This window comes from Panicum virgatum, chromosome 9K (genome assembly GCF_016808335.1).
Source record: "Panicum virgatum strain AP13 chromosome 9K, P.virgatum_v5, whole genome shotgun sequence".
In the NCBI taxonomy this organism is placed as follows: domain Eukaryota; kingdom Viridiplantae; phylum Streptophyta; class Magnoliopsida; order Poales; family Poaceae; genus Panicum; species Panicum virgatum.
The window spans coordinates 23,783,674-23,808,177 of record NC_053144.1 but is presented as its reverse complement, the minus strand read 5'-3'; the positions used below and the strand labels follow the sequence as shown (position 1 = coordinate 23,808,177).

The following is a 24,504-nucleotide window of genomic DNA, read 5'->3' as shown; positions in this document are numbered from 1 at the left end:
GTTGTAATTGCCTTACATATGCAAAATGGACTTGTTGTAATGAACAAATGGATGCTGAATGTGGTCTATATATTGTTGTTGTATGGTGGCTGCCCAATGGTTATTTTGATCTACATTTTCTTGGCTGATAACCCTTCTTGAAAATGAATTACCTTGACACTACACCTTGTTGTACACTAATGCCAATGAAATTATAATGGGATTTGTTATGTAAATAGGTATATGTTCCTTTCCATTATGAATCGCGATTGTATGGCCAACCATTGCGGGTAGAATGCTTGATGCCCGGGACCACGTTACTATTATTTCTTTCTCCTCCTTCATATTAACCTTTTCGATTTTTGCCAATAAATGACGAGCTACAAAAGGATTCGTTTTTTTTCGTGTCACAGCTGATTACTCCTTTTTTTCATTTTAAAGAGAGCAATCCTATGTCCACTATCTCGATCGAGGTATGGAGGTCAGAATAAATAGATAATGATGAATGGAAAAAAGAGAAAATCCTTTAACTGGATAATGCAGAGAGAGAGGTGTGTAGGCCAGGGAGTACGGCGACAAGCTCAGCGCTATGGTCCGCGGCGCCAGCTGGCACGACAACGCCAGCTGGCACGCAAGGTACGAAGACGCTTAGACATGTTAACTCGCCATGAGTCATTGCGCCAACACCACGGTCCAAAGATGAATTTGTTCACCCACCAAGAGGTCCAAATGTAAATATTTTCAAAAAAGGAGCTAAAATGTAAAAAATACGGGCTTCAAGATAGGTAGCCAAACATGGCGTTGCACGTTTCAGACTGTCCCGCGAAGTTCTGGTTTCGAAAGAGGCAGAAACCAAACCATGGCAATGGGATAGATTTCAGCACGTAACTGATTGCTGAATCCTGATAGGAAAATTCTACTAGCCATGCAGCTGCTACTCTGAAGGGGTGCACGTTTCAGTTTAGCATGATTCAGAACCAGAAATCTAGGTTGCAACTTGCACATGCATACAGCACGTGCGCAAGAATATTATATTTTTTGATAAAAATAATATTATATGACATTTATCAAACGAATTACAAAAAACTGTGGTAATTCTATTTGACATTTATCAAACGATTTACAAGGAACTGTGGTATACTTTTTACACAATCCAGCCTAAAATCAAAAGAATTACCGAGGCGAAGCAAAAAAAAAAGGGGGGAGGGGTTTCACGCTTGCGAATCCCAACACCTTCAATTCGCATACAGACAGGCAGAGGAGGGCACCCAGATACAAAATTTTGTTAGTTGACGTCCCAAAAGGATCACTCGTTAGCACTCTGCATAAGCTCAAACCACTGCGCAGCAGAAAAAAAGATACATGAGTAGGGCATCGACTTGCTAATAGTAAATCAAAAGAGCTAAAATGCTAGGAGCACTTCTTACCTGTCTAAGCAAGTCAGCCAATGTGCGAGGAAGCGCTTCAATGTTCTGTAGCATAACATAGTAAGGGAACGGAAAGGAATCCATGTATTTTTTTAGTTTTAGTTCCTCCCCTGCTTTAAACCATGCTTCCTGGAGATTCATAATAGAATCCTCAGGGCTATCCAGGAGCACATACGCGACCATCCTCTTTCGGTTTAGCACGTCTCTGACATGGCGCCTCAAGTTTTCCTGCTAGAGAGCTTACTTCAGAACCGTAGGGGAGGTAGGGTGGGTATTGGAGATACAGGCAAAAATGGACAACAAAAATAGTTACCTTTTCATGGAACTTGCCATCAGATATGATTAGTATCAGTTGCTGCAGTGGATTTTGCCCTGACGGTGTCCGTGCCCTTGCCACGGCGGTATCGAGCATTGTGTTCAGATGCGTCAAGAGATCAGAAACTGGTTGGTCCTCAATTTTGTTATCTTGCTCAAAGGACAAACTGGAGATCATCTGTAACCAGAGCAGAAAAGACAGGATCAGTTGTGTAAGTTCCAAAATAAAAAGTTAGGAAACTAGGGATTTATCGAGACAAATGAAACATAATGTTAGGTTTGCCGACTTACGTTGACTCCAGCTTCACTATTGAATATATGATCAAAATCATGTAAAACTCTAACATTCCCCTTCTTTCCAAAACTTGCAACTGCAAACTGTCCAACCTCAAGCTGGGACATAGCACGGCACACTGTGACCAATGCCTCAATAGCAACTTTTCCACATTTGCCCTCAGACATACTTCGTGAATCATCAACGGCAATAACCACTTGGTAATTCCTTTTATTCGGTTTAGTTCGCCGCAACCATATCTTGTCCCTTCGGAAATGACTTGCAATATATGGAATAACCTGAAAAAGTAACAGCAATGTCACAACATATAAGTGAACATCACTTTAGAGGGGAAAGGAAAACATTCATGATATGTCATTGGAAATAAAGTACCTTCTTCATGTTTATTCTCTTTCCAGTTCTATAATCCCCTTGAAGTTTACTTGCAAGAGTTGGTTCCATTACCAGTCGCAATTGCTCAGCTAGTTCCTGGGACAATTTCATAGTTGCCAGTTCGAGATTTTTCCAGTCTACAATAGCCCTTTCCGTCTCTGCATCAGGTATGTCCATATCCATCTGAGTAGACAATTCCATGTCAACAGTTAGGTCATCAGAAGCAATTTTGTCATCTGCCAGGGATCGTTTGAAGGAAACAAGATTTTGGAAAGAGCTATATTTTCCGACTTCAACTAAATCTTGAACAGGTGTGTCAGTTTGAATCTCTGGGTCCTCTAATTTGTTTACATTTTCAGACTTGCTGGTAAGTGCCTGTGAACCTTGAATATGAGGCACCTCAGGGTTATCGGGTGTGCTCTCCTGACTTTGTTCTAATTTCTTGACACGGCTTTCATCGTCCATGAAAGATTGTTTAATTTGAGTATCATCACTGATCTGATCAGCTGTTGCAGCACCCAATGCCTGAGAGGTGCTCTGCTCACCCTCAGGGACATAACGAAACTGAGTGGCGTTCTCATCATCACTATGATGACCAGAGTCTGGTGGATGATCCTGGGTATCAGCCGAGACTCTAGCTCGTTCTTTCCAGTCTTCCATTGCATCTCCAATACTCCTGAAAGGATTTGCCTGCTTGATGTGCGATTGTGGAGCATCATTTTGCACATCAGGCTTGGAGTTGGATAATCTTGAATCATCACCAGAATTTGGCAGAGATATTTCCATATTGGGCACTTCATTTCCTGAAAAATTAACTGAAGGAGCAACTGCACCATTCATATCGCTGCTGTTGGCCAAATTTGCTTCAGATTCTCTGTTGTTATCTACTTGCATATTCTCAGGCTGACCTTGTGAAGGATGCTTAAGTGAGTCAATATTATCCAACTGTTGTTTATCTATGTTACTTGGTTCTGTGTTTGCATCTTCAACATGGTCCCCTTCATTGTCTACTCCCCTATCACCATGCTGTGCCATATCCCCCAACTCCATATCATCTGAATCATCTGACCTCTGGTCTCCTTGCTCCACCTCTTCTGAACCAATGTCTTCATGGTCAGCATCTTCCTCATCAGGTTCTTGTCTCTCCATGTCAATATCCTTGGAATCATTGTCTGGTTCAGGGATTTCGGGTCCTGTACGGTCATCATATGCATCTGCTTTGTCCATGACTTCCTCAGTATTCAGATCAGTTTCCTCATTGGTAATGGGTTCATCTTCGAAATCATTACTCTTGCCTTGCTCATCGTTATCCATTTCCATATGATCTTCCTCTTCAACAGAACCATCGTCCTTAGCTCTCAATTCCCTATCATTCTTCTCTGTCCCTTTGACTGATGAACCAGAATCATATTTCTCGGTTGATGTCTTGGGATCATCATCTTCATCCTTGTCCCAGGATTTCTTGCCAACCACTTCACTTGAATCACCAGTATCACCCATCTGACTATCCAAGTTCATGTCTTCCTCATCATCTTCACTACCTGAGTCCTTGCCCTCAGGATCCTCAGAAACATCAGATAATTCTGCATGAAAGTCCTCTTTCATTTCAACTGCTTCATCATCATTTTTAGGAGTTTGATCTGGCTTTTGCGCAACATCCTGCTCAACATCAGGAAGGTTAGCGGCAATGAGAAGCATACTGAAATAGTTACAGTTAGAAGTATATACTTAAAAACACTAACCGTCGCCATGTCCTCAATTTGCGATGGATCATCTATTTTAGAGCTTACACTCTTTCCACCATCCCCATCACCCAAGCCAGTTCCAGTTTCTATTGCACCTTGTTGTTCATCATCAGCATCTTCTGATGTATCTTCTGTGGAACCAAATCCCTCCCCAAATAGATAAATGAAAAGGTCCCCAAGTGCATCAGTAATTTCAGCAGTCTGAAACACAAAAAGAAAGGAAATTAGAGAAGTAAAAGAAAGATTATTTTACCAGTCCAAAGTTTCTCTAGACATGAAATACTTACTGTTCTGTGTGCTTCTAAAAGTTCAGAAAGTATCCCTTCTGCTGATGACAGTATTACACCCAGCCAAGCATGAAGATGCATTAGGTGGGCCTCTATACTGGAACGTACCTCAGGTTTATGGTCAACCAGTCTCTTCTGTTGGCAAACAACAAAAAGTCAGATGGTATAGCCTAAAGTTATACAGATAAGCAAACATAAGGTGTGAGAGATGAAGGAACAAACCACTCTAATACAAAGCTTTTCACTGGCATCACATATATGGTTTAATTTAAGATTCATGGTATAAGACTGAAAAACATCTTTCCATGATGTGATAGTCTCCCCTGGTGAATCTTCAGCTCCATTATTGCATATTTCAAGATCAGTTAACTTTCCTAAAACACTAACAGCTAGCATGATTGTTTCCTCTAAAATTCCTTCATATGAAGCTTCAAGCCCTGGTAGGACATCAGAGCATATTCCATGATTGTCATCAACTTCTCTGGGGTTCTCCATTGCCATCTTGCCCTACAACAATAATGCATGTTTAAGCAAAAAATTTCCATACCAAAGAAATGCCTAGTCGAATCAACATGTAACATGCAATATCTGGACAGGACACAGGAGTAAATTCTTTAACAAAAAGAAAAAGGAAAATAGTGATCTTGTGTTCCAATCAAAAGTAAAAAAGAGGGGACATGGGCTATATTTCCCACTTCCACCCTACTTTTCAAAAGAATGCCCAGGTGTCTACACCTTCTTCCTCACCTCTACCCTTTATTCTCGTTTCTCTCTCTCTCTCTCTCTCTCTCTCTCTCTCTCTCTCTCTCTCTCTCTCTCTCTCCATCCATCACAAGGACAAGGTTGAGCTCTTCATTTGTTTCAATGCTTGTGACCCCAACGTAGTCCAAAATCTGTTTTCGTGCAGCCTGAGAATATGCTGCCCTAATGCAGAAGCAGTCGCTGCCTAAACATGTGGCACCTTGAGCATCCTTAAACTTAAGCCCGGCTGCTCCCATGCAGGGCTTGCTGTCATAGCGGTGCAAGACAGGAGGCCACAATAGTCCAACTGTCATGACTAAAATTCAAAACAGCCTGATCTACCGCAAGTGCCCCACTTGTGGTGCCATCACTTTACCTTTCACAACTACGGTGTCTGCCTGTACCAACCACTCAACCGAGATACCACTGCCCAAGCGCAGGCTTCACCAAAACACTACTATTCGTCACCACATTTGTGTGAGCACCAGTCATGCTCCAACCCCGTGGTGCTTGCATGCGCCTCACAGCTACAATGAAATGCAAAAGCCGTCCAGATCCAATCCTAGATGGTCTCTACCGTTTGTTTCTCAAATCTTAGACAGGCATACTTGTCATTTCATTATGAGCTGCCTATTTTGACAATGGGTGACAATTACTATGTGGATGAAGTGGAAAAGGACCAAAATGGGATACCCCTAGGTAAATATGCAGTCCACAAATCACACATAAAACAGAAACAAGCCAAAAACGGGAAGACTGTTGGCATTACTGTTAACATATGTAACAGCACAAACCTTATCCAGCAATTCTTCCAGACGAGAGATAAGAACTTCCTTAACGGATCTCATTGAAATTTCCTGCTGGCGCATAACCTGCATATCTTCTCTTAACAAATCTACAAGCTGGCAATTCTGAGAAAAAAGTTCCTCCATCTCTCTTGTAGCAAGAGGCATATTTTTATGTGCACCAGCAAACATATTATTAGATCCAAGCAAGTATTTATCTAATAAATCCTGCAAGGGAAAATAGATTCAATAGACATATCACTGAAAAATGTAAAATGTTTTGCTTAGTTGTATCTGCTTAATATTTACCTTAGACTCAGAAAACCTCGAGACAAATTTTTCAAGAAGAGTTGACAAAACAGCAACTTCTTCAAAGTTGTTACAAGAGGTATGATGGCAATCCTTAAAGCTTCTAAGCAACAGGTTGGTGTCCGTGGTCACGGTCAGTATGCTGTCAAACAATTTCTGCATTAAAATAGCAAATTGTGTCAACAGAGCATGGAAACTTGCAAAGGCCCATCAAAATTGTAAAACTAACTTAAGCAGAAACTCTACCTTTTGCTGACATATGGAACTCAACAGCACATTTTGGCATGATGATAGAGATCCCTCTCCTATAAAGAAATAATATGAAAATAAGTTCTGCTAATTGATTTTTAAGCCCTAAATTGAAAAGGTATAGTCGAGAAATACCTCCAGAACCTAATAAGAAAATAGCATTTTGAAGCTGGATCAGCTGATCAAATAGTTTATAAGCAAAATGCCTTTGTTCAGACAAGATAGTCAACAGATGATTCATAAAGGATGTGGCCCTGTTAACCTGTAAGTTGCTCAAAGCATAAATGCAAAATTGATAGATCTTCATCGATTATATCCAGATACAAAAAACAATAAAGAAGAACTGACCTCCTCTAGACCTAGATCCTTGTTGAACTTCAAGGAAACTTGTCGAAGTTGTTGCATCATTGCCAAACAGTTAAAGTATTTACGGTTTGTGTGCTTCCAGTTATCTGTGGTCAATAGTGTGCAATGAACAACGCTAACATCTTCCAGCTCTTTCTGCAAGCTCACTTGCTGGAGTAAATGTGTTGCATCATACGACTGCTCCAAAAACAATGAATTTGGTGCAGAAAGCTCATCTCTCCACTGAAAATAAGGTAAAAAAATTGTGTTTTGTAACAAGCTCTTCTTTTCAGCATAGAGGTGTAAGAATGTCTATGGACTGGAGGCATGCTTTCAGTTACAGAAATGTATTATAGGGCTATAAAAGCAGGAGGAAAGGGAATTTTGTTTTATGGCGTAAGAGTACCTCATGACCCATTGGTCTGTGCTTTGTTAGTCCGCATTCCTCAAGAGTTTTGAACAGATTGGATAGAGCTGCTTTCTTCTGGTTCTTTTTCCCATGCTTCAGTGTATTAGCAAAACTAGCAGCCCCACATATTCTCTCAAGTGCGGCCCAAAAGAATTTCAATCTGTCATTGAGCTGAATTTCATCTCGTCGGTGGTTCACACTCTGTACAACATCTGCGTATTCTGTAAAGAGAATAATATGGATCAAATCAAAATCACACAAAAGATGGAAGAGCTAAATTCCCCTTTAATTTTGGGTGAGATAGGAGGGGGCAGGGGCAGTGTTACCTTTGGCCGTAGGAACTCCAGCAACATTTGTATGCTGCAGAGTTTGCAGCGATAAGGAAGTCTCACTTGCCCACTTGTCGTACCATGAATATCTGCCAGAAAGACCAAAACAACATAAATATGTGTAATTTAACATTAAAAAATATGATCGACTTCACAGGACCACCTTTTGTTAAATTTTTCTGTGTCAACAGGAAACTGTGATTCAGGCCTCTGAGGATCAAGCCAACATGGAACTTTCCTTGCTGTGACTTGTTCATTCAGTAGATCGATGACAGGCTTCCTCAAAGTATCCTATTGAAACACATAAATAGCTCATCAAAGGTGTTATCCAAAATAGCTAATGAATATAAACATCACTTTTTGAAGCATACAGATGCAAGTATAGTTCTGACTAAAAGTAAGTCAGAAACTAGTTCAATAATAATAAAACTTTTTAGGATAACATAAAAAGGAAGCTGGTAAACTAGTTCAATAATAACTTAAAAAGGACATCAAGTAAACAGTGCAGTACATACATTATTGAACTTCTGCAGAAGCCTAAAAATCTTTTGCCTAGCCTTCTTAAATTTGTCAATCGAAGCTGCCCTATATGTTTCTTGCTCCCAGCTGTAAAGCTTGACCAGATCTTTCAAATCGTCCTCGATAGTCCGTTTACCAGCTTCAATTTTCTCATGAACACTTGAGGAAAATTTTATCAGAACTAACTGTTGGTGTATATTGAGCCCATGTGTATAGAGGCCCATCTAGAGGCTCATGTATAGGATTTATATATACCCACCCTTGTAGGGTTGGAGGAATCCATCAATTATTCCCTCCTACATGGTATCAATAGCCTAGAGTTAGGATTTCCTCTCTTCCTCACCTCCCAGCCGCCGCCGCCGGCAGCCATGGCCAGCCGACGGCTGCCGGCGCCTCCCCCCTCCTCCTCCTCCTTCCCTCCCCTCCCCTCCTCTTCCTCTGCGCCGAGCACCTGGCCGGCCGCCGCCACCTCTGCTTCCTCTGTCTGGGCCGCCGCCGCCGCAGCCTGGCCGTAGATCCGGCCCTACGCCACCGCCATGGTCACTGGGCCGCCGCCGCCGCAGGGGCCGCTGCCGCCCCCGGCGCTGCAGCAGGGGAGGCCGCCGCAGAGGCTGCTGCAGGGGCCGCCGCCGGCGCAGGGGCCGCAGCAGCAGCTCCCTGACGCCGCTGCCGACGCCGAGGCCGCCCCTGCCGCCCTGGGTCCCCTGCAACCCGACGCCGCCGCAGCTGCTGGCGCGGGGCGCGGGGGCTGCGGGGACCCAGCAGCGCGCCGCCGTCGATCCGGCCGCCCTGCGGGCCGCAGCGCAGCTGCTGCAAGCCGCGGGCGCCGATCCAGCCGCCGCCCACCGCGCCGCTGTCGCTAAGGGCAAGCAGCCCGTCGCCGACGCCGCGCCCGATCCCGCATGGTCTGGCCTCGGGATGGCACCCGAGGATGTGCCGCTCACCGCCACCGCTCTCCGCGGGCAGCAGGCCGACGCCGCTCTCGCCGCGGCCCTCCTCGCCACCAAGTTGGAGGCTTCGGCATCCCAGGAACGGGTCCGCGTGGCTGCCCTCGCCTAGGAGCGCGAGCGCGCCGCGGCCGACGCCTCCGCTCTCCGGGTCGCCGAAGCGGAGCACATCCTCCGCGTCTCCTTCGGCCAGCGGCCCGTCGACCCTGAGCCCGGCGCCTCTTCCTCCCGCCAGGCCCCGCCTGCTGGATCTGGAGCCCGATACGACCCGACCGACCTCATGGTCGCCCAGCTCCACCTCCAGGCCGCCGGCGTCCAGAATATCAGGGCTCTGGTCACCGTCCTCCTCGACCCGACGTCCTCCTACGGACGCTGGCGGGACCAGGTCCTGCTCGCCCTCCGCCGCTACGCCCTCGACGACCACGTCCTCCTCGACAAGCCGATCGAGGCGCAGGACGTGACGTGGCTACGCCTCGACAGCGTAGCCATGTCCTGGATCTTCGAGACCATCTCCCTAGATCTTCAGGACCTCGTCAGGACCCACGGCGGCACCGCGCGGCAGACCTGAGTGGCGCTCGAGGGGCAGTTCCTCGGCAACGCCGAGTACCGCGCCCTCCAGCTCGACGCCACCTTCCGCACTTTCGTGTAGGGGGACCTCTCCGTTGGTGAGTACTGCCGACGGATGAAGGGTATGGCCGATGCTCTTCACGACCTCGGGGATCCGGTGTCCGATCGGATCTTGGTGCTCAATGTCCTACGGGGCCTGAGCAGCACCTATTACCACCTGAAGAGCTGGATCGCCCGCCAGAGGCCCTTCCCCTCCTTCCTACAGGTCCGGGACGACCTTGCCCTCGAGGAGATCACCAAGGGTCTCGCGCCCGGATCGCCCTCGTCCATCTCCACCGCGCTCGTCGCTACTCCACCGGCTTACTCCGCCGACCCTGCCACCTCTCCTTGTGCTGCTCCCGCCGGGCAGTCCGGAGGTGGGGGGGGGGGCCGAGGACGTCGTCGGCGGGGGGGGGGGGGGGGGGGACGTCGTGGTGGTGGCACTGGTGGCCCTGCTTCTGGGGGTACCGGCACCGGTCGGGCCGTCAGGGCGCGCCGACTCCGCAGGCTCCGGCTCCCGCTTCTGCCACTGGAGGTACGCCCTGGCCATCCTTCAGCAACCCATGGCAGTGCGCATCTCGATGTGGCCGTTCCAGGGTCCGGGAGGGGGGCCTCGTCCTCTGCTCCAGCCGGCGGCCATGTTCACCGGCGCTGCTCCACTCTTCGCGCCGTTTTGGACCCCGCCCGCTCAGCCCAGCCAGCAACCGACCTGGCCTAGGAGGTGGGACCAGACCGCTCTGGCGCAGTAATTTAGCACCATGGGATTGACGCCGCCGGTCAGCACCGAGTGGATCGCCGACTCGGGTGCCTCGTTCCACACTACTCCTGATGCCGGTATCCTCTCTTCTGTCCGACCCCCACACCCCTGTTGTCCTTCTTCCATCATGGTTGGTGGTGGGTCTTGCCTTCCTGTCACCGTCGTGGGTTCTGCTCCTCGTCTTCCTAATGTTCTAGTTGCTCAAATGGTTCACAACCTTCTTTCCATTCGCAGTTTACTGCTGACAACTCCTGTTCTATCGAATTTGACTCTTCTGGTCTTACTGTGAAGGATTCGACTTCAGGGCGTCCGCTCCTCCGATGTGATAGCCCGGGGCCCCTTTACACTCTTCGGCTTCCTGCTTCCGCTGCTCTGTCCTCGACTTCTTCATCGTCTACTGCCTTTGCCGTGACGACTTCCTCCACCACCTGGCACCGCCGGCTTGGTCACCCCGGCCGCGACGTTTTGGCTCAGCTCAGCCATAGTACCGATGTTCCATGTACTATGGCTCCTGCTGAGCACCTCTGTCTTGCGTGCCAGTTAGGTCATGTTAGACTTCCGTTTTCTTCTTCTTTTTCGCATGTAGCGCATGCTTTTGCTCTTATTCACTGTGACCTGTGGACATCTCATGTACTCAGCATGTCTGGCTACAAATATTATCTGGTCATTGTTGATGATTTTTCTCATTACTCTTGGACTTTACCTTTGCGCGCCAAGTCTGAACCTTCCCCACCCTCCTCCACTTCTTTGCCTGTGTGTCCACTCAGTTCAGCCTCACCGTTAAGGCCGTCGAGTGTGACAACGGGCGTGAGTTCGATAACTCCACCTCTCGTTCCTTCTTTCTGTCTCGGGATGTTCAGCAGCGGATGTCTTGTCCGTATACCTCTCCTCAGAACGGCAAGGCTGAGCGGATGATTCGCACGACGAACGACGTCGTGCGCACCCTTCTGGTCCAGGCCTCTCTGCCCCCGCACTTCTGGGCTAAGAGCCTCCACACCGCCACCTACCTGCTCAACCGCCTTCCGTCCACTGCTTCTCCTGCTCCCACTCCACACCACGCACTCTTCGGTACCCCTCCTCGCTACGACCACCTTCGGGTCTTCGGGTGTGCGTGTTACCCTAACACCTCCGCCACCGCTTCTCACAAGCTGGCGCCCCGCTCGACTCATTGTGTGTTCCTCGGGTACTCCCCTGACCACAAGGGGTACCGATGCTTTGACCTCACCTCTCGCCGCGTTCTGATCTCCCGACACGTCGTCTTTGACGAGTCGATTTCTCCTACTCCACCTCCTCCACACCTTCTCCTGATCCCGAGCTGGAGTCTCTGTTTCCGACTGACCCGGTGGTTCAGCTACCGTTACATATCTGTCCTTTTCCTGCAGGTTTTCCCGGTACACCGGCACCGCTTCCGGTGATCCCTGCTGCGCCGAGCGCGGCCCCGGTGCCCGCGGTTGCGCCACGCGCAGCCTCCGGACCTCCGGTCGTGCCAAGCGCGGACCCAGTGTCTCCCGCTGCGGTACGCTCAGCCGGTGAAGGTGTACCGGCGTCGCTCGGCGCCGACCCAGTGCCGCAGCGGTACGCTGAGCCGGTGCAGGTGTACCGACGTCGTTCGGCGTCGACACTGGCGCCGCCTCCTGCTCCGGAGGCTCCTACGACGTCGACACCGGAGCCGTCGCCGCCGCCGCCTCCTCCGGCTCCCTCTCGAGCCGAACTGGAGGGGTACCACCCACCAGTCATCCATCGGGATCCTCGGCATGCCCATCCCATGGTGACTCGGCGGATGGCGTCTCAGGCCGCGACTCTCTCCGCCACAGAGGGAGAGCCGCGGGTCTCTCCGGTACCCTCCTCTGTCCGCGACGCCTTGGCAGATCCTCACTGGCGTCGCGCGATGGAAGAGGAGTACGAGGCTCTTCTTGCCAACCAGATGTGGGACCTCGTGCCGCGACCGTCTGGTTGCAATGTGGTGACTGGCAAGTGGATCTGGACGCATAAGCGTCGGGCTGATGGCACACTGGAGCGCTTCAAGGCTCGCTGGGTTCTCTGGGGATTCACTCAGCGGCCTGGTGTGGACTATGATGAGACCTTCAGCCCAGTCGTGAAGCCCGCTACGGTGCGCACGGTCCTCTCGCTTGCGCTCTCGCGCTATTGGCCTATGCACCAGCTAGACGTGAAGAATGCGTTTCTTCACGGCACTCTGTCAAAGACTGTCTACTGCTCTCAACCAGCGGGATTTGTGGATTCGAGTCGTCCGGATATGGTCTGCCGGCTCAACAAGTCTCTCTATGGTCTGAAGCAGGCTCCTCGGGCTTGGTACTCTCGGTTCGCCACGTTCTTGCTGACATTGGGATTCACCGAGGCCAAGTCTGACACGTCTCTCTTCATCTACCGCCGTGGGGATGAGGCTGCATATCTGCTGCTATATGTCGATGACATTGTGCTCACAGCCTCCAGTCAGCAGTTGCTTCAGCGTGTCATCTCCTCTCTGCAGCAGGAGTTCGCTTTGAAGGATCTTGGTCAGCTCCACCACTTCTTGGGCATCACTGTTGAGCCTCGTCCGTCTGGTCTTCTCCTTCACCATCGGCAGTACGCACTTGATATCCTGGAGCGGGCTGGGATGGCTGATTGCAAGCCCTGCTCCACTCCTGTCGACACTCAATCGAAGCTGTCTGCTGATCTGGGTGATCCGGTGGCTGATCCTACTGCCTACCGGAGTCTGGCCGGCGCTTTGCAGTACCTCACATTCACCAGGCCGGACCTCACCTACGCTGTCCAGCAGGTCTGTCTCCATCATATGCATGATCCCCGGGAGTCACACCTTACTGCGCTGAAGCATCTCCTCCGCTACGTCCGTGGCATAGTGGACCTCGGCCTGGTGCTTCACCGCTCGTCCTCTGCTGAGCTGGTGGTCTACACCAACGCTGACTGGGCTGGCTGCCCGGACACTCGTCGCTCCACCTCCGGCTACGCCGTCTTCCTGGGCGGCAACCTGGTCTCCTGGTCGTCCAAGCGGCAGCCGGTTGTCTCCCGCTCCAGTGCTGAGGCGGAGTACCGGGCTGTCGCTAACGACGTGGCGGAGGCGTCCTGGCTCCGACAGCTCTCGGCGGAGCTCCACAGCCCGCTCGCCAAGAGCACGCTCGTCTACTGCGACAACGTCAGCGCCGTGTATCTCTCCACCAACCCCGTCCAGCCATCGGCGATGTTCGGGTACTCCATGTCCCGACTACTTCACAGTTTGCTGACATCTTCACCAAGGGGCTGCCCTCCTCGACCTTCTCGGAGTTTCGCTCCAGCCTCAACGTAGTCGGTGGCTAGTTGTGGTTGCGGGGGTATTAGCCCTTTGTATTCTCTTTGTACTCTCTTCTTGTCCAGTCTTGAACACCGCTGCGACAGTTGTTCAGACTGCGGGGGGGTGTTGGCTTTCTTGTTGTCCAGTCTTGAACACCGCTGTGTCGGTAGTTCAGACTGCGGGGGGTGTTGGTGTATATTGAGCCCATGTGTATAGAGGCCCATCTAGAGGCCCATGTATAGGATTTATATATACCCACCCTTCTAGGGTTGGAGGAATCCATCCATTATTCCCTCCTACACTAACCGTAGAAAAATTGAACAGGGAAATACTTAAGATAGAGTACCGGGTGACTTACAGGGACAAGAACTGCATGTAGTAGCCAAACACATTGTACAGAATGTTCCGGATTTTCTTCATTGTAGTACTGTTGAATTGAAAAGGTAAAAAACTGTACATTTATTTTTTAAAACGATGAAAAGGAAAAAGTAAACGTGTGCATGAGGAAGATGCGCTAATGGGAAAAGCAAAATCATATCAGTATGTGTACTCAACCATTAGCTTAAACAAAGCAAACAATACTATTATTGTTGAAGCAATACAAATCAAAGTCTCAATCTTACCTTGAATAAGCTCCCACGCTAGCACCATCAGAAATCTCACCATGGAAAGCAAGAAGAAGATGTAAGCGTCTCTTGAATTCTCCAAGATTTGATGTTTGAACAAATTCTTCAACACTGAATTTGTGAACCAGAATTACATTAGAAAAAAGATACACTGCTAGGAAAGGAGGGCAAAACATATGCATACCTTCTGATGATAGATAGGTCCTCATCACTTGACATACCACTAGTCTGAGTAAGTAATGCTCGCAATGGAAACCATAACTGCACAAGTGAAAGAATATTATGTTAGCAAAAAATTAAGGAATAAAAAATAAGCATGAATAAGAGTTATAAAACTCACTTTTACAGCATCCATATCATACTTTTCCTGGACCTCCTCAAGCAGCAAAGGCCACGAATCTAATTCAAGCCTTTGCCATGAATACACAAGCAAAAATATAGGTGGAAGATGGTCTGCCGCAAAAATGAGATCAAAACAATAGGACATGTGCTTTAACAAACATACATTTTTTAGATGTTGGGATCTCACCACACAGAACCATATAAATCAAAAACAAATTATGATGTCAAACAGATTATTGATGAATTTTTTAAAAAAAATAGTAAATAGACAGTTTAGGGCCTTGTTTAAGATGAAGCGAGGACAACCACATTGTAAGCAGCAACTGCAGGACATAAGTCAGTAAAGATTCAAGCTTACCTTTTAGAAAGAACTTGGTGTCATTTTCCTGCAATGTTTGAGCTTTCCCAGCCAGCAGTTGCAATCCAAGCAAGGCCTTAAGAATAAGAAACATAAGAGAAACATTGAACAAGTAAGTACTTAACAGCACGTTAGTGTTACACACATTTATTGGATAACAGACCTTCGAAATCGGAGTGCTCAGGGGCATCGCTAAAAGGGATGCAATTGTGTCCAGTATTTTCATAAGACCTGGATGATCAGGCCATTCCTCCAAATATTTTCTAACTTTGTCTTGAAGTGTAGTTAAAGGCTCAACCATTTTAAACATCACAGAAGGATTTGGGTCCTGCAATATGCAAAGCTTAATGCATGAAAAGAAACCAATGGACATCAAGGTATAATCAATGATGTCATACCTTGTAGGCGTTATAACTACTGCAGGCAAGAGATGTTGCAGAAGTTCGTCGATATTCCAGACAAACACGAAATAGATGCTCAGGCATGAGTTTCTCATCAAACACAGAACATGTTAATTCCGGCAGGTCTGGAAACATAATAACACAAAGTAAGCAAGCTACATATAGAACTGTTTGAAATAGTAAACCATAGTATTACCTTTCAGAATTCTAGTTCCCAGCTCATATGATTCTATAAAAGATTGAATTTTCTGAGCATCACTAATTGGGCATTTGCTAGGCTGAAAGAAATACAAGAAAATTGATATTAGTTATTAAATTGTACAGAAAAATACAGTTTCCATAGTAGTCCCTTATTTATCCTCGCTATGTCTACTACATTCAAGATAATAAAAATTGGAGAAGGCACTAATATGCATCATTATTCTCAATCTAAATTTTATTATAATTTAAAAAATGCATAAAATAAAATATCACAAATGTGTTTTTTGTTACTTTGCAACCAATGAATGAAGTAAAGGTGGCATTTCTCTGAGTTCATATTTATCATACCTTCTCAAAAAGATCCAGAGAACCAAACAATTGGTTATGTGTCATTACAATACATTTCAGAACAGACTCTGGTATGGCATCCCAACTGTCTTCAACGACACCATTATCCCCGTTGATTCTCTCCTGAAATAAATAAGACTTACATCAATATGCAAAGTGAAATAGGCATCCATAAATAAGAACTAGCATATATATATATATATATATATATATATATATATATATATATATATAGGGATACCGTGATTTTAAAAAACTCCTCTATTTTTTCTTCATTGTCCTGTACAATATTGTCTTCACTATCCATATCTGAAAGTAATGGCACATCTTCTTTAAAAATGTCTTCTATATTGATCGGCCGTGATTTGAACTTATAATACTGAGAATCATTATTTTCTTTAGCCTTCAAATGCGATTTCATGTCGATCCACGTGCTTGTAAAATGATCAAAGGTGTCCTTCAAAGACTGGCAAGAGACACTGGTAAGAGAACCCACCTGCCTTCCCTTAAGGATTATAAATCATGAAGAGATGAATATACATACCAGAAAAGATGATGTATCCATGATAAGGGAACAACTGACACGATATGCTGTTCTTACTAGAAATATATGATGTATTGAAACTAGCATCTCAAAGTGGGACTTCTGCAATTTGTACAAAAAACTTGTCAAAAGTTAGCTCCATAGAAATGAATGTGTGCGACAAAGAAAATGAATGAAATTGAATAATAAAGTAGAAATTTGATGCACTAACCACTTTGTCTCCCACTTTACCAACATTCAACTGACTTGACACAGCAGCAAGCTTTTTCAATACATCAACATCGCCAGAACTGATTTGGGTTCTCAGTTTAACACCAACTGCATAATCCGTAAGATCTGTCATGTCAGTTACGACCCTTTCAGTTATTCCTGAGGGAAACTGCATAAAAGTACAAATTGTGCCCTGCAGCAAAATCAATGAGTGTCATTAGCCAAGGGCCATTGTATTGCTTCTTTACAAGGGACTGAATGCCCTCTAAAGATCCTAAAAAACATCTACATCAATGTGGTAGGTATAGGCAGCATCGATCAATGCATCACAAGCTATTGTTTAACCATAGGTAGTGTAAAGCTAATCATATATTTAGATATATTGTTGATGCAAAACGAAGGACCATATATAATTCAACTATTAGCTGCAAAACTATACATACCAGAACTCTTTCAATATCATGTTCTTTAATCTTCTCCAAAAACTCTCTCTGAAGAGAAGCAGATAGAGCCAATGCTAAGCCAAGCTTCATTTCATACACAGCAACTTGAATTGGTTGAATCAAATCAGTATAGTCCCCATACTCTTCTGTCAACCTCTTGATAAAGTTCATGGATGTTATCTGCAACAAGACAAAGGCAAAGTTAATCAATACATCAGCAGCTACTGAGCATCAAACGAAGAAAATGATCTTAGGTGGCTAGGCTCTAGCTAAAAGACAACAAAATCAGTACAAACATATCAAACCTGCCAATTGCAAACTCTGTCAACCTCTAGTTGCCCGGCTCCATTGCAGTTTAAGTTTGCTAATAAATCCTTGCAATCGGACAGCCGGTTCTCAAACTCAGCGCATGCAGCAACGAGACTCTTGTGCTTAGATTGTTGTGGTCGAAATACAACCTGCAAAATGCCAACATGGTTAGGTACACCTATTTTCAACTCCAGTTCACGCATGAATAAATTGCATCAGGCAGAGCAAGGCAAAATAAAATTTAGAACGTGTATAACTATCAGCACTCACAAAATCGCACCCATACAAACCCCAACGCGACCATGGCCAGAGCAAGGCAAAATAAATTTAGAATGTCTATAACTATCAGCACTCACAAAATGGAACCTAGTATCCAGACACGACAAAATAAATTGCATCAGGCAGAGCAAGGCAGTTGCATTGATGTTAGCACAGAACACAGAAAATTAAACTTGTTCTGCTTGTCTTATGCCTAGATAATAATATTATACATAATTAGAGGAGTATAACCTATTACAAAAGAATTAGTAGCAAAAAAGATTGAAGCTTTTGTAGAATTCTGATGAGTGATGAAGTTGCTTTTTAAGTAATGCAAATGCAAAGTAAAACTAAAACCTAGAAACGAATAGCAATAAAGGGTAAATGGATGATAAACAATTGTAATAAGACCTTTGCTCGAATGCCTTTCTCTTCAGTTTCCAGTTCTTGCAATAACTTATAATCATGATTATCTTCAGGGCAGCTAGAGCCAGCCAATTCCTCACAATCATGACGAACCTGTAACAAAATAGCTTGCATTAATTTGCCAGTCGTCTTCTCTTTCTTGAGAGAAAAAGAAAATCATAGATGTTTTACCTTCCCCTCAAGCTTCACAAGAGAAATTTTTTCAAGGATATGTGAATGAATGTATGAAGATTCAAATGCAGGATCTGGACTGTATGAACTCAACAATAACCGGAAGCGCAACATTCCAATACACATCCAGGCAGCCCCAGTATGCAATAAAGAGCCTACATGAAGCAAGAGTATAAATCAAGTGAGATGCACAAACTATAAGAAACAACAAATAAAGTGAAAGCAAAAAAAATATAATAAGATACGCCCTTCTGCATGGTGAGGAAAAACAAGTACACAGTAAATATAGGTCGCATTAATCATTCAGGATATCCCGCAGCTTATGCTACCACTTTAAACTAAAACCAGTAACCATATCAATAAATGAATGGCATCTACGTCAGCACTAACACAACGCACATCCAACATAACCATATACCACCAAGGCAACAAAGTTACTTTAAATGGTAAATTAATCATTCGTGGAGCGGAAATAAAACGGAATACCATGAGTAGGATGAATAGCAGAATAAGAACATATAATCATACATTATACCAACAACTTTAGGTACTTTAAATGACAATCAATCATGTGAAGTCTAGGGAAAAAAAAGAATACCACGGGAGTATGATGAATACAGATCCATAAGCAATGACTCTACAAGTTCATCAGATCCTGCAAGTGAAGCCAACACTCCATGACTAGAAGATGATAACAGAGCACAAATTGTGCCAAGATCTTCTTTCTGCAACAAAGAAGTGTGTGTCAAGAAAAATGCAAAACACCAGCAAATATAGCTCCCAAGAAGATCATGAAATTACAAAGGAAATAGGTAGCCACAAAGTTCATTAATTAATCTTAGCATATAGATCGCATTCATACACTAAATAAAGTCAACCCAATTACTCCAAAGGATACAACAATACCAAAGCCTACTGTTGTTTCAGCATAGCAGGTCAAAAGCCCAGATAAAGGAGGGACTCCTATCCTGAAACGGGGAGGGCTGCGATAGGCTTGATGACCAGGTTTTAAAGAAAGCACCAGCAATTCATACAGAGATAAAATCCAATACAAAAACTACTCCAAAGCGTGCTTAATATATTACGAGAATAGCTAAAAGTAATCACAGTAGAAGGATGATGCACAAACCTCTATATAATTTTTTGTTTGTTGAAAGAGGATGGCCTGTAAGCGGTGGAAATCCTCCTCCTTGAAATGATTCTTGTGGGCAAATATAATCTGCGAAAGTTTACAAGAATAGACAATTCAAGAGGGTGCTACAACACAAAATAAAGATAAATTGACTATTACCTGCTTGAAGAGAGAATCAGCAACAGAGTGGAGACTAGCAACGAAGGTCCCCACACACGAGACACCTTCCCAGAGGTTTCCAGATGAAATTCTAAGCATTAAACAATTCTTCTGGTAATCCACCACACGTAAATCCTTTTGGCTGTAGAGACAGGGATCAAAGTTTGTGTGATTGCCTTACCCAACATCAGGTTAACATTCGAGGAGATGCTCATAAACGCGAAGCAGAGCAAACGCTCTATTCGAGAGCCATTAAAACGAACTTAAAAAGGATGTTTCCAATCATGTGTATTCAATAAAAAAGAGAAGGGAGGTAGGGGAGGAGCAAAAAGTTTCAACAGACATACATAATAGCATCAATGGCATCTGTTTTTGTCAAGTGTGCCAGGTCACAGGTTTCATCTTGTGTGATGGAGAGAATCTGAAAATGACACAAATCATATAAGAACAGAATCATGGTTGTCATAATACAAATACAAATCTGTAGTTTATGACTTAGCGCAAGAGACCTTTGGGCTTCCTGAGCAATAAGTCCACAAAGACGAGTGATAGTTGTACCACATTTCAAGAATAGAATTGGCAATTTCTATGTGCACTGCATAACATCAAGTGTCAAGTTGTAAGCTGTACAAAATGAGATGAGTTGTCATAAAAATATATAGGTCACTTTTCTACCATTATCAACTGTAGCCCAGGCATCACGAATCCACCAAATCATCTGATGTTGAGTATACTCCAGCGGAGATCTTGAAGATGACTCCAGTGAATAATTCTTAGCATAATTCAGCAGGTACTCCGAATTCACAATGATCTTTACAGTGAGAAAATTTCAATCAATCCAAAAGATAGTAGTGTCTAATTTTTTGTGATTGTTTCAAAATATAATGCGTGCATGCATGCATTTAATATCACCCAAACTAGAAATAATCACTTATCCGATTCTTCCTGAGATACTAACACGATGAATATCCTGCTTATTTAGAATATCAAGTTTAGGCCAATATGGCCATTTACTCTGTTTATATAATCCACAAACCTAATGGTTGTTCATCTTCTAAATTTCCCAGGGTTAATAACACTGGACACATTTCCCACTACCAAGTTTTCATGGCTCCTTAACCAGATTACTAAAAAGAGGACTCCCTCACCCAGACCACCGCCCCCTCTGTGATCAAGAAGATGAAACGGTACAACACATCCTCACTACATGTGTTTTTGCTAGACAATTCTGGTTCGCTGTCTTGCAGCCTTGAATTTGCTCACTTTAGTCCCAAGCCAAAGAACTGTTTCTTTAGCTGATTGGTGGTTTAATTCACTGGTCATGCTGGGAGCTTGGATCATTTGGGAACACTGTAATGCTTGTGTCTTTGATGGATCGGCTCCTTGCCTCCATGTTGCTTTGCGAGCTTATAAGGAGGAACTGCAGCTTCCGATAGCTGCAGGAGCTGAGGGGCTGAGGGCCATTGGTGTAGGACAGGTAGAGTGAAGACACCATTAGGGTGTATTGGTCAGGTCCTACCTCTCTATCTTTTTCTGTAAGAGTCTTGAGTAGTGTTCTACCGTCACCCATTCTGGCCCAAGGTGGGTGATCGGTGATGTAAATTGGCCACTTTCTTCTTAATACAAAGATACACAGCTCTCCTGCGTGTTCGAGAAAAAAGGTGCAAGAAAAGGTAGACCTCATAAAAAACGACCACATTAAACAATGTATGCCGCTTGTATGTTATAGTTTAATACTGAAAATAGTCAGGTGCTGTAGAAAAAATATGGACAACAAATGAATAAAACGAGATTCAGAAACCAAGATAATATTAAGAGACAGACCTTGTGAGCTTCAGAAGGATCTTTTTGTGCACACTTGGATAACCGTTTAAGTAATAGAGCATCCAAGTTTATGCTCTTCAAGTTGAGCAAAGGAAGACTCTCTAACCAGGCGGTGAAACCATAAATATTACATAAAATGTCAGAGGACACAGAGCAACAGGATTTTACTTCAGAGACTGAAGTTTTGGACGATAACTTGCTCCTCTCAAAATCAACCTTCCTACAAAGCCTCTACATGAAGAAAAAACAATACAGCCATTAAGACGATAGGAGAAATTGTGTCACAAAAAATACACAGGTCCAAAAAAAACCTGGTGAACGTCATCCAATCGATCAACAATAGCTGACACATCTTCCTCAGTTTTAGTTGCAACAATAGCCATAGAGAGACCTTGACAGAAAAAAAAAGGATCAGAAAGAAAAGTTGGAGTTAGATTTTCAAATATTTGTGAAAAATAATTACCATCAAACAGATTAGGTCAGAGATACTCCCTCCATCCCGAAAAACCAGTGTTCTAAAAAACGTTTTTAAACGGCATTTAATCTTGATTAAACGCTGAACGGTGACCAAGCGTTGCGTTTAATCACAGTGTCGTTTAATCACAACACACGTTTAATCATGTTCAATCTACGTTTAATCACAAAAAACTCTAAACCATAGGCAAGCGTTCGTCTAGCGTCTAGCGTTTTTTAGAACCTTGCGAAAAACAAGTCATTCTATGGTTCAAAATTTGTCCCCGAAAACAAGTCATTTTACCCTATCTAGAAAGTGCATGTGCATGTAAAAATCAATTGCAGCCAAATATGGGTAATAAATAGGGGCAAACATGGACATTTTTAACCTTCTTATTAATCTGTCCTAGAATTTCTAGAATGACTTGTATTTTGGGACGGAGGGAGTATTTAGAAAGGACATCGAACATGAAAATGTGTTCCGACATAACAAATATGCCCCCCCCCCCGGCCCCCTCCTAAAAGAAAAATTAGGCATCCTTGGAATAGAAATATTAATTGTTATCTTTTACACAATATCTGGTACTGTTGCAAGAAAGAAATTGAATTGATATGACCACCTTCCATTGCAAGGCATCTAAGATCCTGATTGGCTGACAGCATTGCATCAGTCAACTGCTGTTTATCTGCAAGCAACAGATGGCAATACATTCTAGATTATGTATCTCAGGAATAGTAGGTATAGGTATATTTATTAAGGAGCAATCAAAGTGCATGCTAAAAAAATACCATCGAGGTGTATATTCAAAATATTCTTCTTTGGCCACACAGCTGCGGAGAAGGCCACAATTGATTGAATTTTGTCAAATACCATGCTAGATGATGGCACAAGAGGATGGCCACCATTGATCCACAAAGTTGGTTTTCCATATTGAAAGTTGAAATCATGGCGATTGTTTAGATTCATACTTTCCATCTGTACAATGAAGATGTAATTTTGCAATCGCTCGGTAGTATCATAAACGAAAGAAAAGGATGATAACTTACCAAAAAGACGCCGACCTCTACAGGGAACTTTAGTTGCAACTTCATTATTTCTTTCCTTAAAAGATTCCAAACTACTGGTAGCCCCTCAAACTGAGATGAAATCATCATCTTCCATATCGACCTGTGATAATCAAGAATGCGAGAGTATATGTGTAGCACCTCCTGAGATTTCACAATCATCTTAAGTAACTCGCCCTCTAAGCATCTGAGGGACTCCAATGCTGGTAAAAAAGTAGATTTCAGCCCAGCAAGATCATGAAATTTTGTCTCAAATTGCCATTGCTGCAACGTAAGTCGCAGCAACCTCAAACCATTAAAAGAATTGCAAAGCCGGTCCTGGTAAGCTTTAAGGGCTTCACAACCCGCCATATCTAGCAACTTCTTCGAAAGCAATGGAATAGGCTGGGTGACAATATTAGTCTTGTGATAGCCAACTATTACCCTGTAACATTCTAGGATGCTATGCCAAATAGGATGCTCACTTTCTTGCTTGAGAATGTAGGCATAGTGCTCAAAGAAGTTGCAATAAGGCTGGACCAGGCGATGATACCATTCAAACCATTTGGCATACAGTTCATGATCATTTTCAGTTGATTGCTCCATTACCCAGTTTGCAGCAAAGAAAAGCATTTGATCAGCTAAATCTGAATCAAATGCCCCAGTTATATGAGTTTTGACGCTCTGACCAGAAACTGTAGGGAACTGCAATTCCCATAAGCTTGTGGTAGGAATAATGGACGGGTGCATGTTACTAACAGGGATCTCTTTAAAATGGCTAATCTGATATGCAGCATAGTGAGCACTCAAGGACTGTAAATACATACAATTTCTCTTGACACAAGTTTCTTTCGAATACCAGATGAAGTCCCTTAGTTTTTGCTCAATAGGCCAACCACCAGGCAACATCAATGAAAATCCAGAATTCAAACTAGTAGAATAACCATCAAAATCTGTCAAAAACTTAAATTTTCTCTCATCCACAATTTCAGATCCGTCAAATTCAGTCAAAAACATAAGTTTTCCCTCCTCAACAATTTTAGATCCATTAACTTCACCCAAAGATGGCAGATATGTGTGTTCCCAACTCAAATGCAGGCTCCAAAGGAACTGATTTCCTTTAATGATAAGTTGTTGAAACAATTGTACCCATCGTGTGATCTCAAGAAGGGTAATATTTATACCAACACGTAAACCTTCAACTTTTGCATACATGTGTGCTTTACTCATTGACGATATCAGTTCCATTCTTGGTATTCCAGAAGAAATTAAAAACCTTATCACATCCTTCTTTTCGATATTCCCAGGCGCACTGCTGCATCCCTTCAAATCCCAACTTTGGTCCATCAGAAAGATCTCAACTCCTCTGTTTCGCATGGCTCTTGAAACTTCACCATAGTTTGCATTGACTGTCAAAAACATTCGGAACTTAGGGTGTGCCTTGATAACAACAGGATTACCATCAACAAGACCACATTCATTAACTACAATGGACCTTTCTTGTTCAACCAAAGAGTTTATCCTATCAAGTACCTAAAAGAACAAATAATAAG

At 44.4% G+C, this 24,504-nt stretch overlaps 1 protein-coding gene across 2 annotated transcripts in view; it reads right to left on the bottom strand.

Moving 5' to 3' along the window:
- Window positions 1-965: 965 nt before the first annotated feature.
- Window positions 966-24,504, bottom strand: part of LOC120650876 (midasin-like) — a 45,609-nt gene continuing 22,070 nt past the window's right edge. The window contains exons 22-65 of one of the 2 annotated variants that reach the window (XM_039928171.1): window positions 22,955-24,484; window positions 22,697-22,883; window positions 22,528-22,593; window positions 21,766-21,845; window positions 21,455-21,685; window positions 20,306-20,441; window positions 20,140-20,225; window positions 19,978-20,051; window positions 19,631-19,772; window positions 19,469-19,558; window positions 18,938-19,064; window positions 18,340-18,494; window positions 18,154-18,261; window positions 17,481-17,633; window positions 17,176-17,355; window positions 16,734-16,925; window positions 16,523-16,624; window positions 16,220-16,444; window positions 15,979-16,101; window positions 15,626-15,707; window positions 15,427-15,554; window positions 15,192-15,356; window positions 15,029-15,104; window positions 14,669-14,781; window positions 14,513-14,589; window positions 14,326-14,439; window positions 14,061-14,129; window positions 8,103-8,265; window positions 7,751-7,878; window positions 7,585-7,676; window positions 7,256-7,479; window positions 6,853-7,092; window positions 6,640-6,766; window positions 6,502-6,560; window positions 6,256-6,411; window positions 5,956-6,174; window positions 4,643-4,927; window positions 4,421-4,555; window positions 4,131-4,334; window positions 2,389-4,047; window positions 2,013-2,294; window positions 1,720-1,899; window positions 1,407-1,637; window positions 966-1,318 (exon numbers count right to left, since the gene is read on the bottom strand). In XM_039928171.1, coding sequence (XP_039784105.1) covers window positions 1,286-1,318; window positions 1,407-1,637; window positions 1,720-1,899; window positions 2,013-2,294; window positions 2,389-4,047; window positions 4,131-4,334; window positions 4,421-4,555; window positions 4,643-4,927; window positions 5,956-6,174; window positions 6,256-6,411; window positions 6,502-6,560; window positions 6,640-6,766; window positions 6,853-7,092; window positions 7,256-7,479; window positions 7,585-7,676; window positions 7,751-7,878; window positions 8,103-8,265; window positions 14,061-14,129; window positions 14,326-14,439; window positions 14,513-14,589; window positions 14,669-14,781; window positions 15,029-15,104; window positions 15,192-15,356; window positions 15,427-15,554; window positions 15,626-15,707; window positions 15,979-16,101; window positions 16,220-16,444; window positions 16,523-16,624; window positions 16,734-16,925; window positions 17,176-17,355; window positions 17,481-17,633; window positions 18,154-18,261; window positions 18,340-18,494; window positions 18,938-19,064; window positions 19,469-19,558; window positions 19,631-19,772; window positions 19,978-20,051; window positions 20,140-20,225; window positions 20,306-20,441; window positions 21,455-21,685; window positions 21,766-21,845; window positions 22,528-22,593; window positions 22,697-22,883; window positions 22,955-24,484 — 9,228 coding nt within the window. In that variant the 3' untranslated portion in view covers window positions 966-1,285. The remainder of the gene's footprint in view (window positions 1,319-1,406; window positions 1,638-1,719; window positions 1,900-2,012; window positions 2,295-2,388; window positions 4,048-4,130; window positions 4,335-4,420; window positions 4,556-4,642; window positions 4,928-5,955; window positions 6,175-6,255; window positions 6,412-6,501; window positions 6,561-6,639; window positions 6,767-6,852; window positions 7,093-7,255; window positions 7,480-7,584; window positions 7,677-7,750; window positions 7,879-8,102; window positions 8,266-14,060; window positions 14,130-14,325; window positions 14,440-14,512; window positions 14,590-14,668; window positions 14,782-15,028; window positions 15,105-15,191; window positions 15,357-15,426; window positions 15,555-15,625; window positions 15,708-15,978; window positions 16,102-16,219; window positions 16,445-16,522; window positions 16,625-16,733; window positions 16,926-17,175; window positions 17,356-17,480; window positions 17,634-18,153; window positions 18,262-18,339; window positions 18,495-18,937; window positions 19,065-19,468; window positions 19,559-19,630; window positions 19,773-19,977; window positions 20,052-20,139; window positions 20,226-20,305; window positions 20,442-21,454; window positions 21,686-21,765; window positions 21,846-22,527; window positions 22,594-22,696; window positions 22,884-22,954; window positions 24,485-24,504) is intronic. The other variant, XM_039928172.1, reaches the window with a different exon arrangement.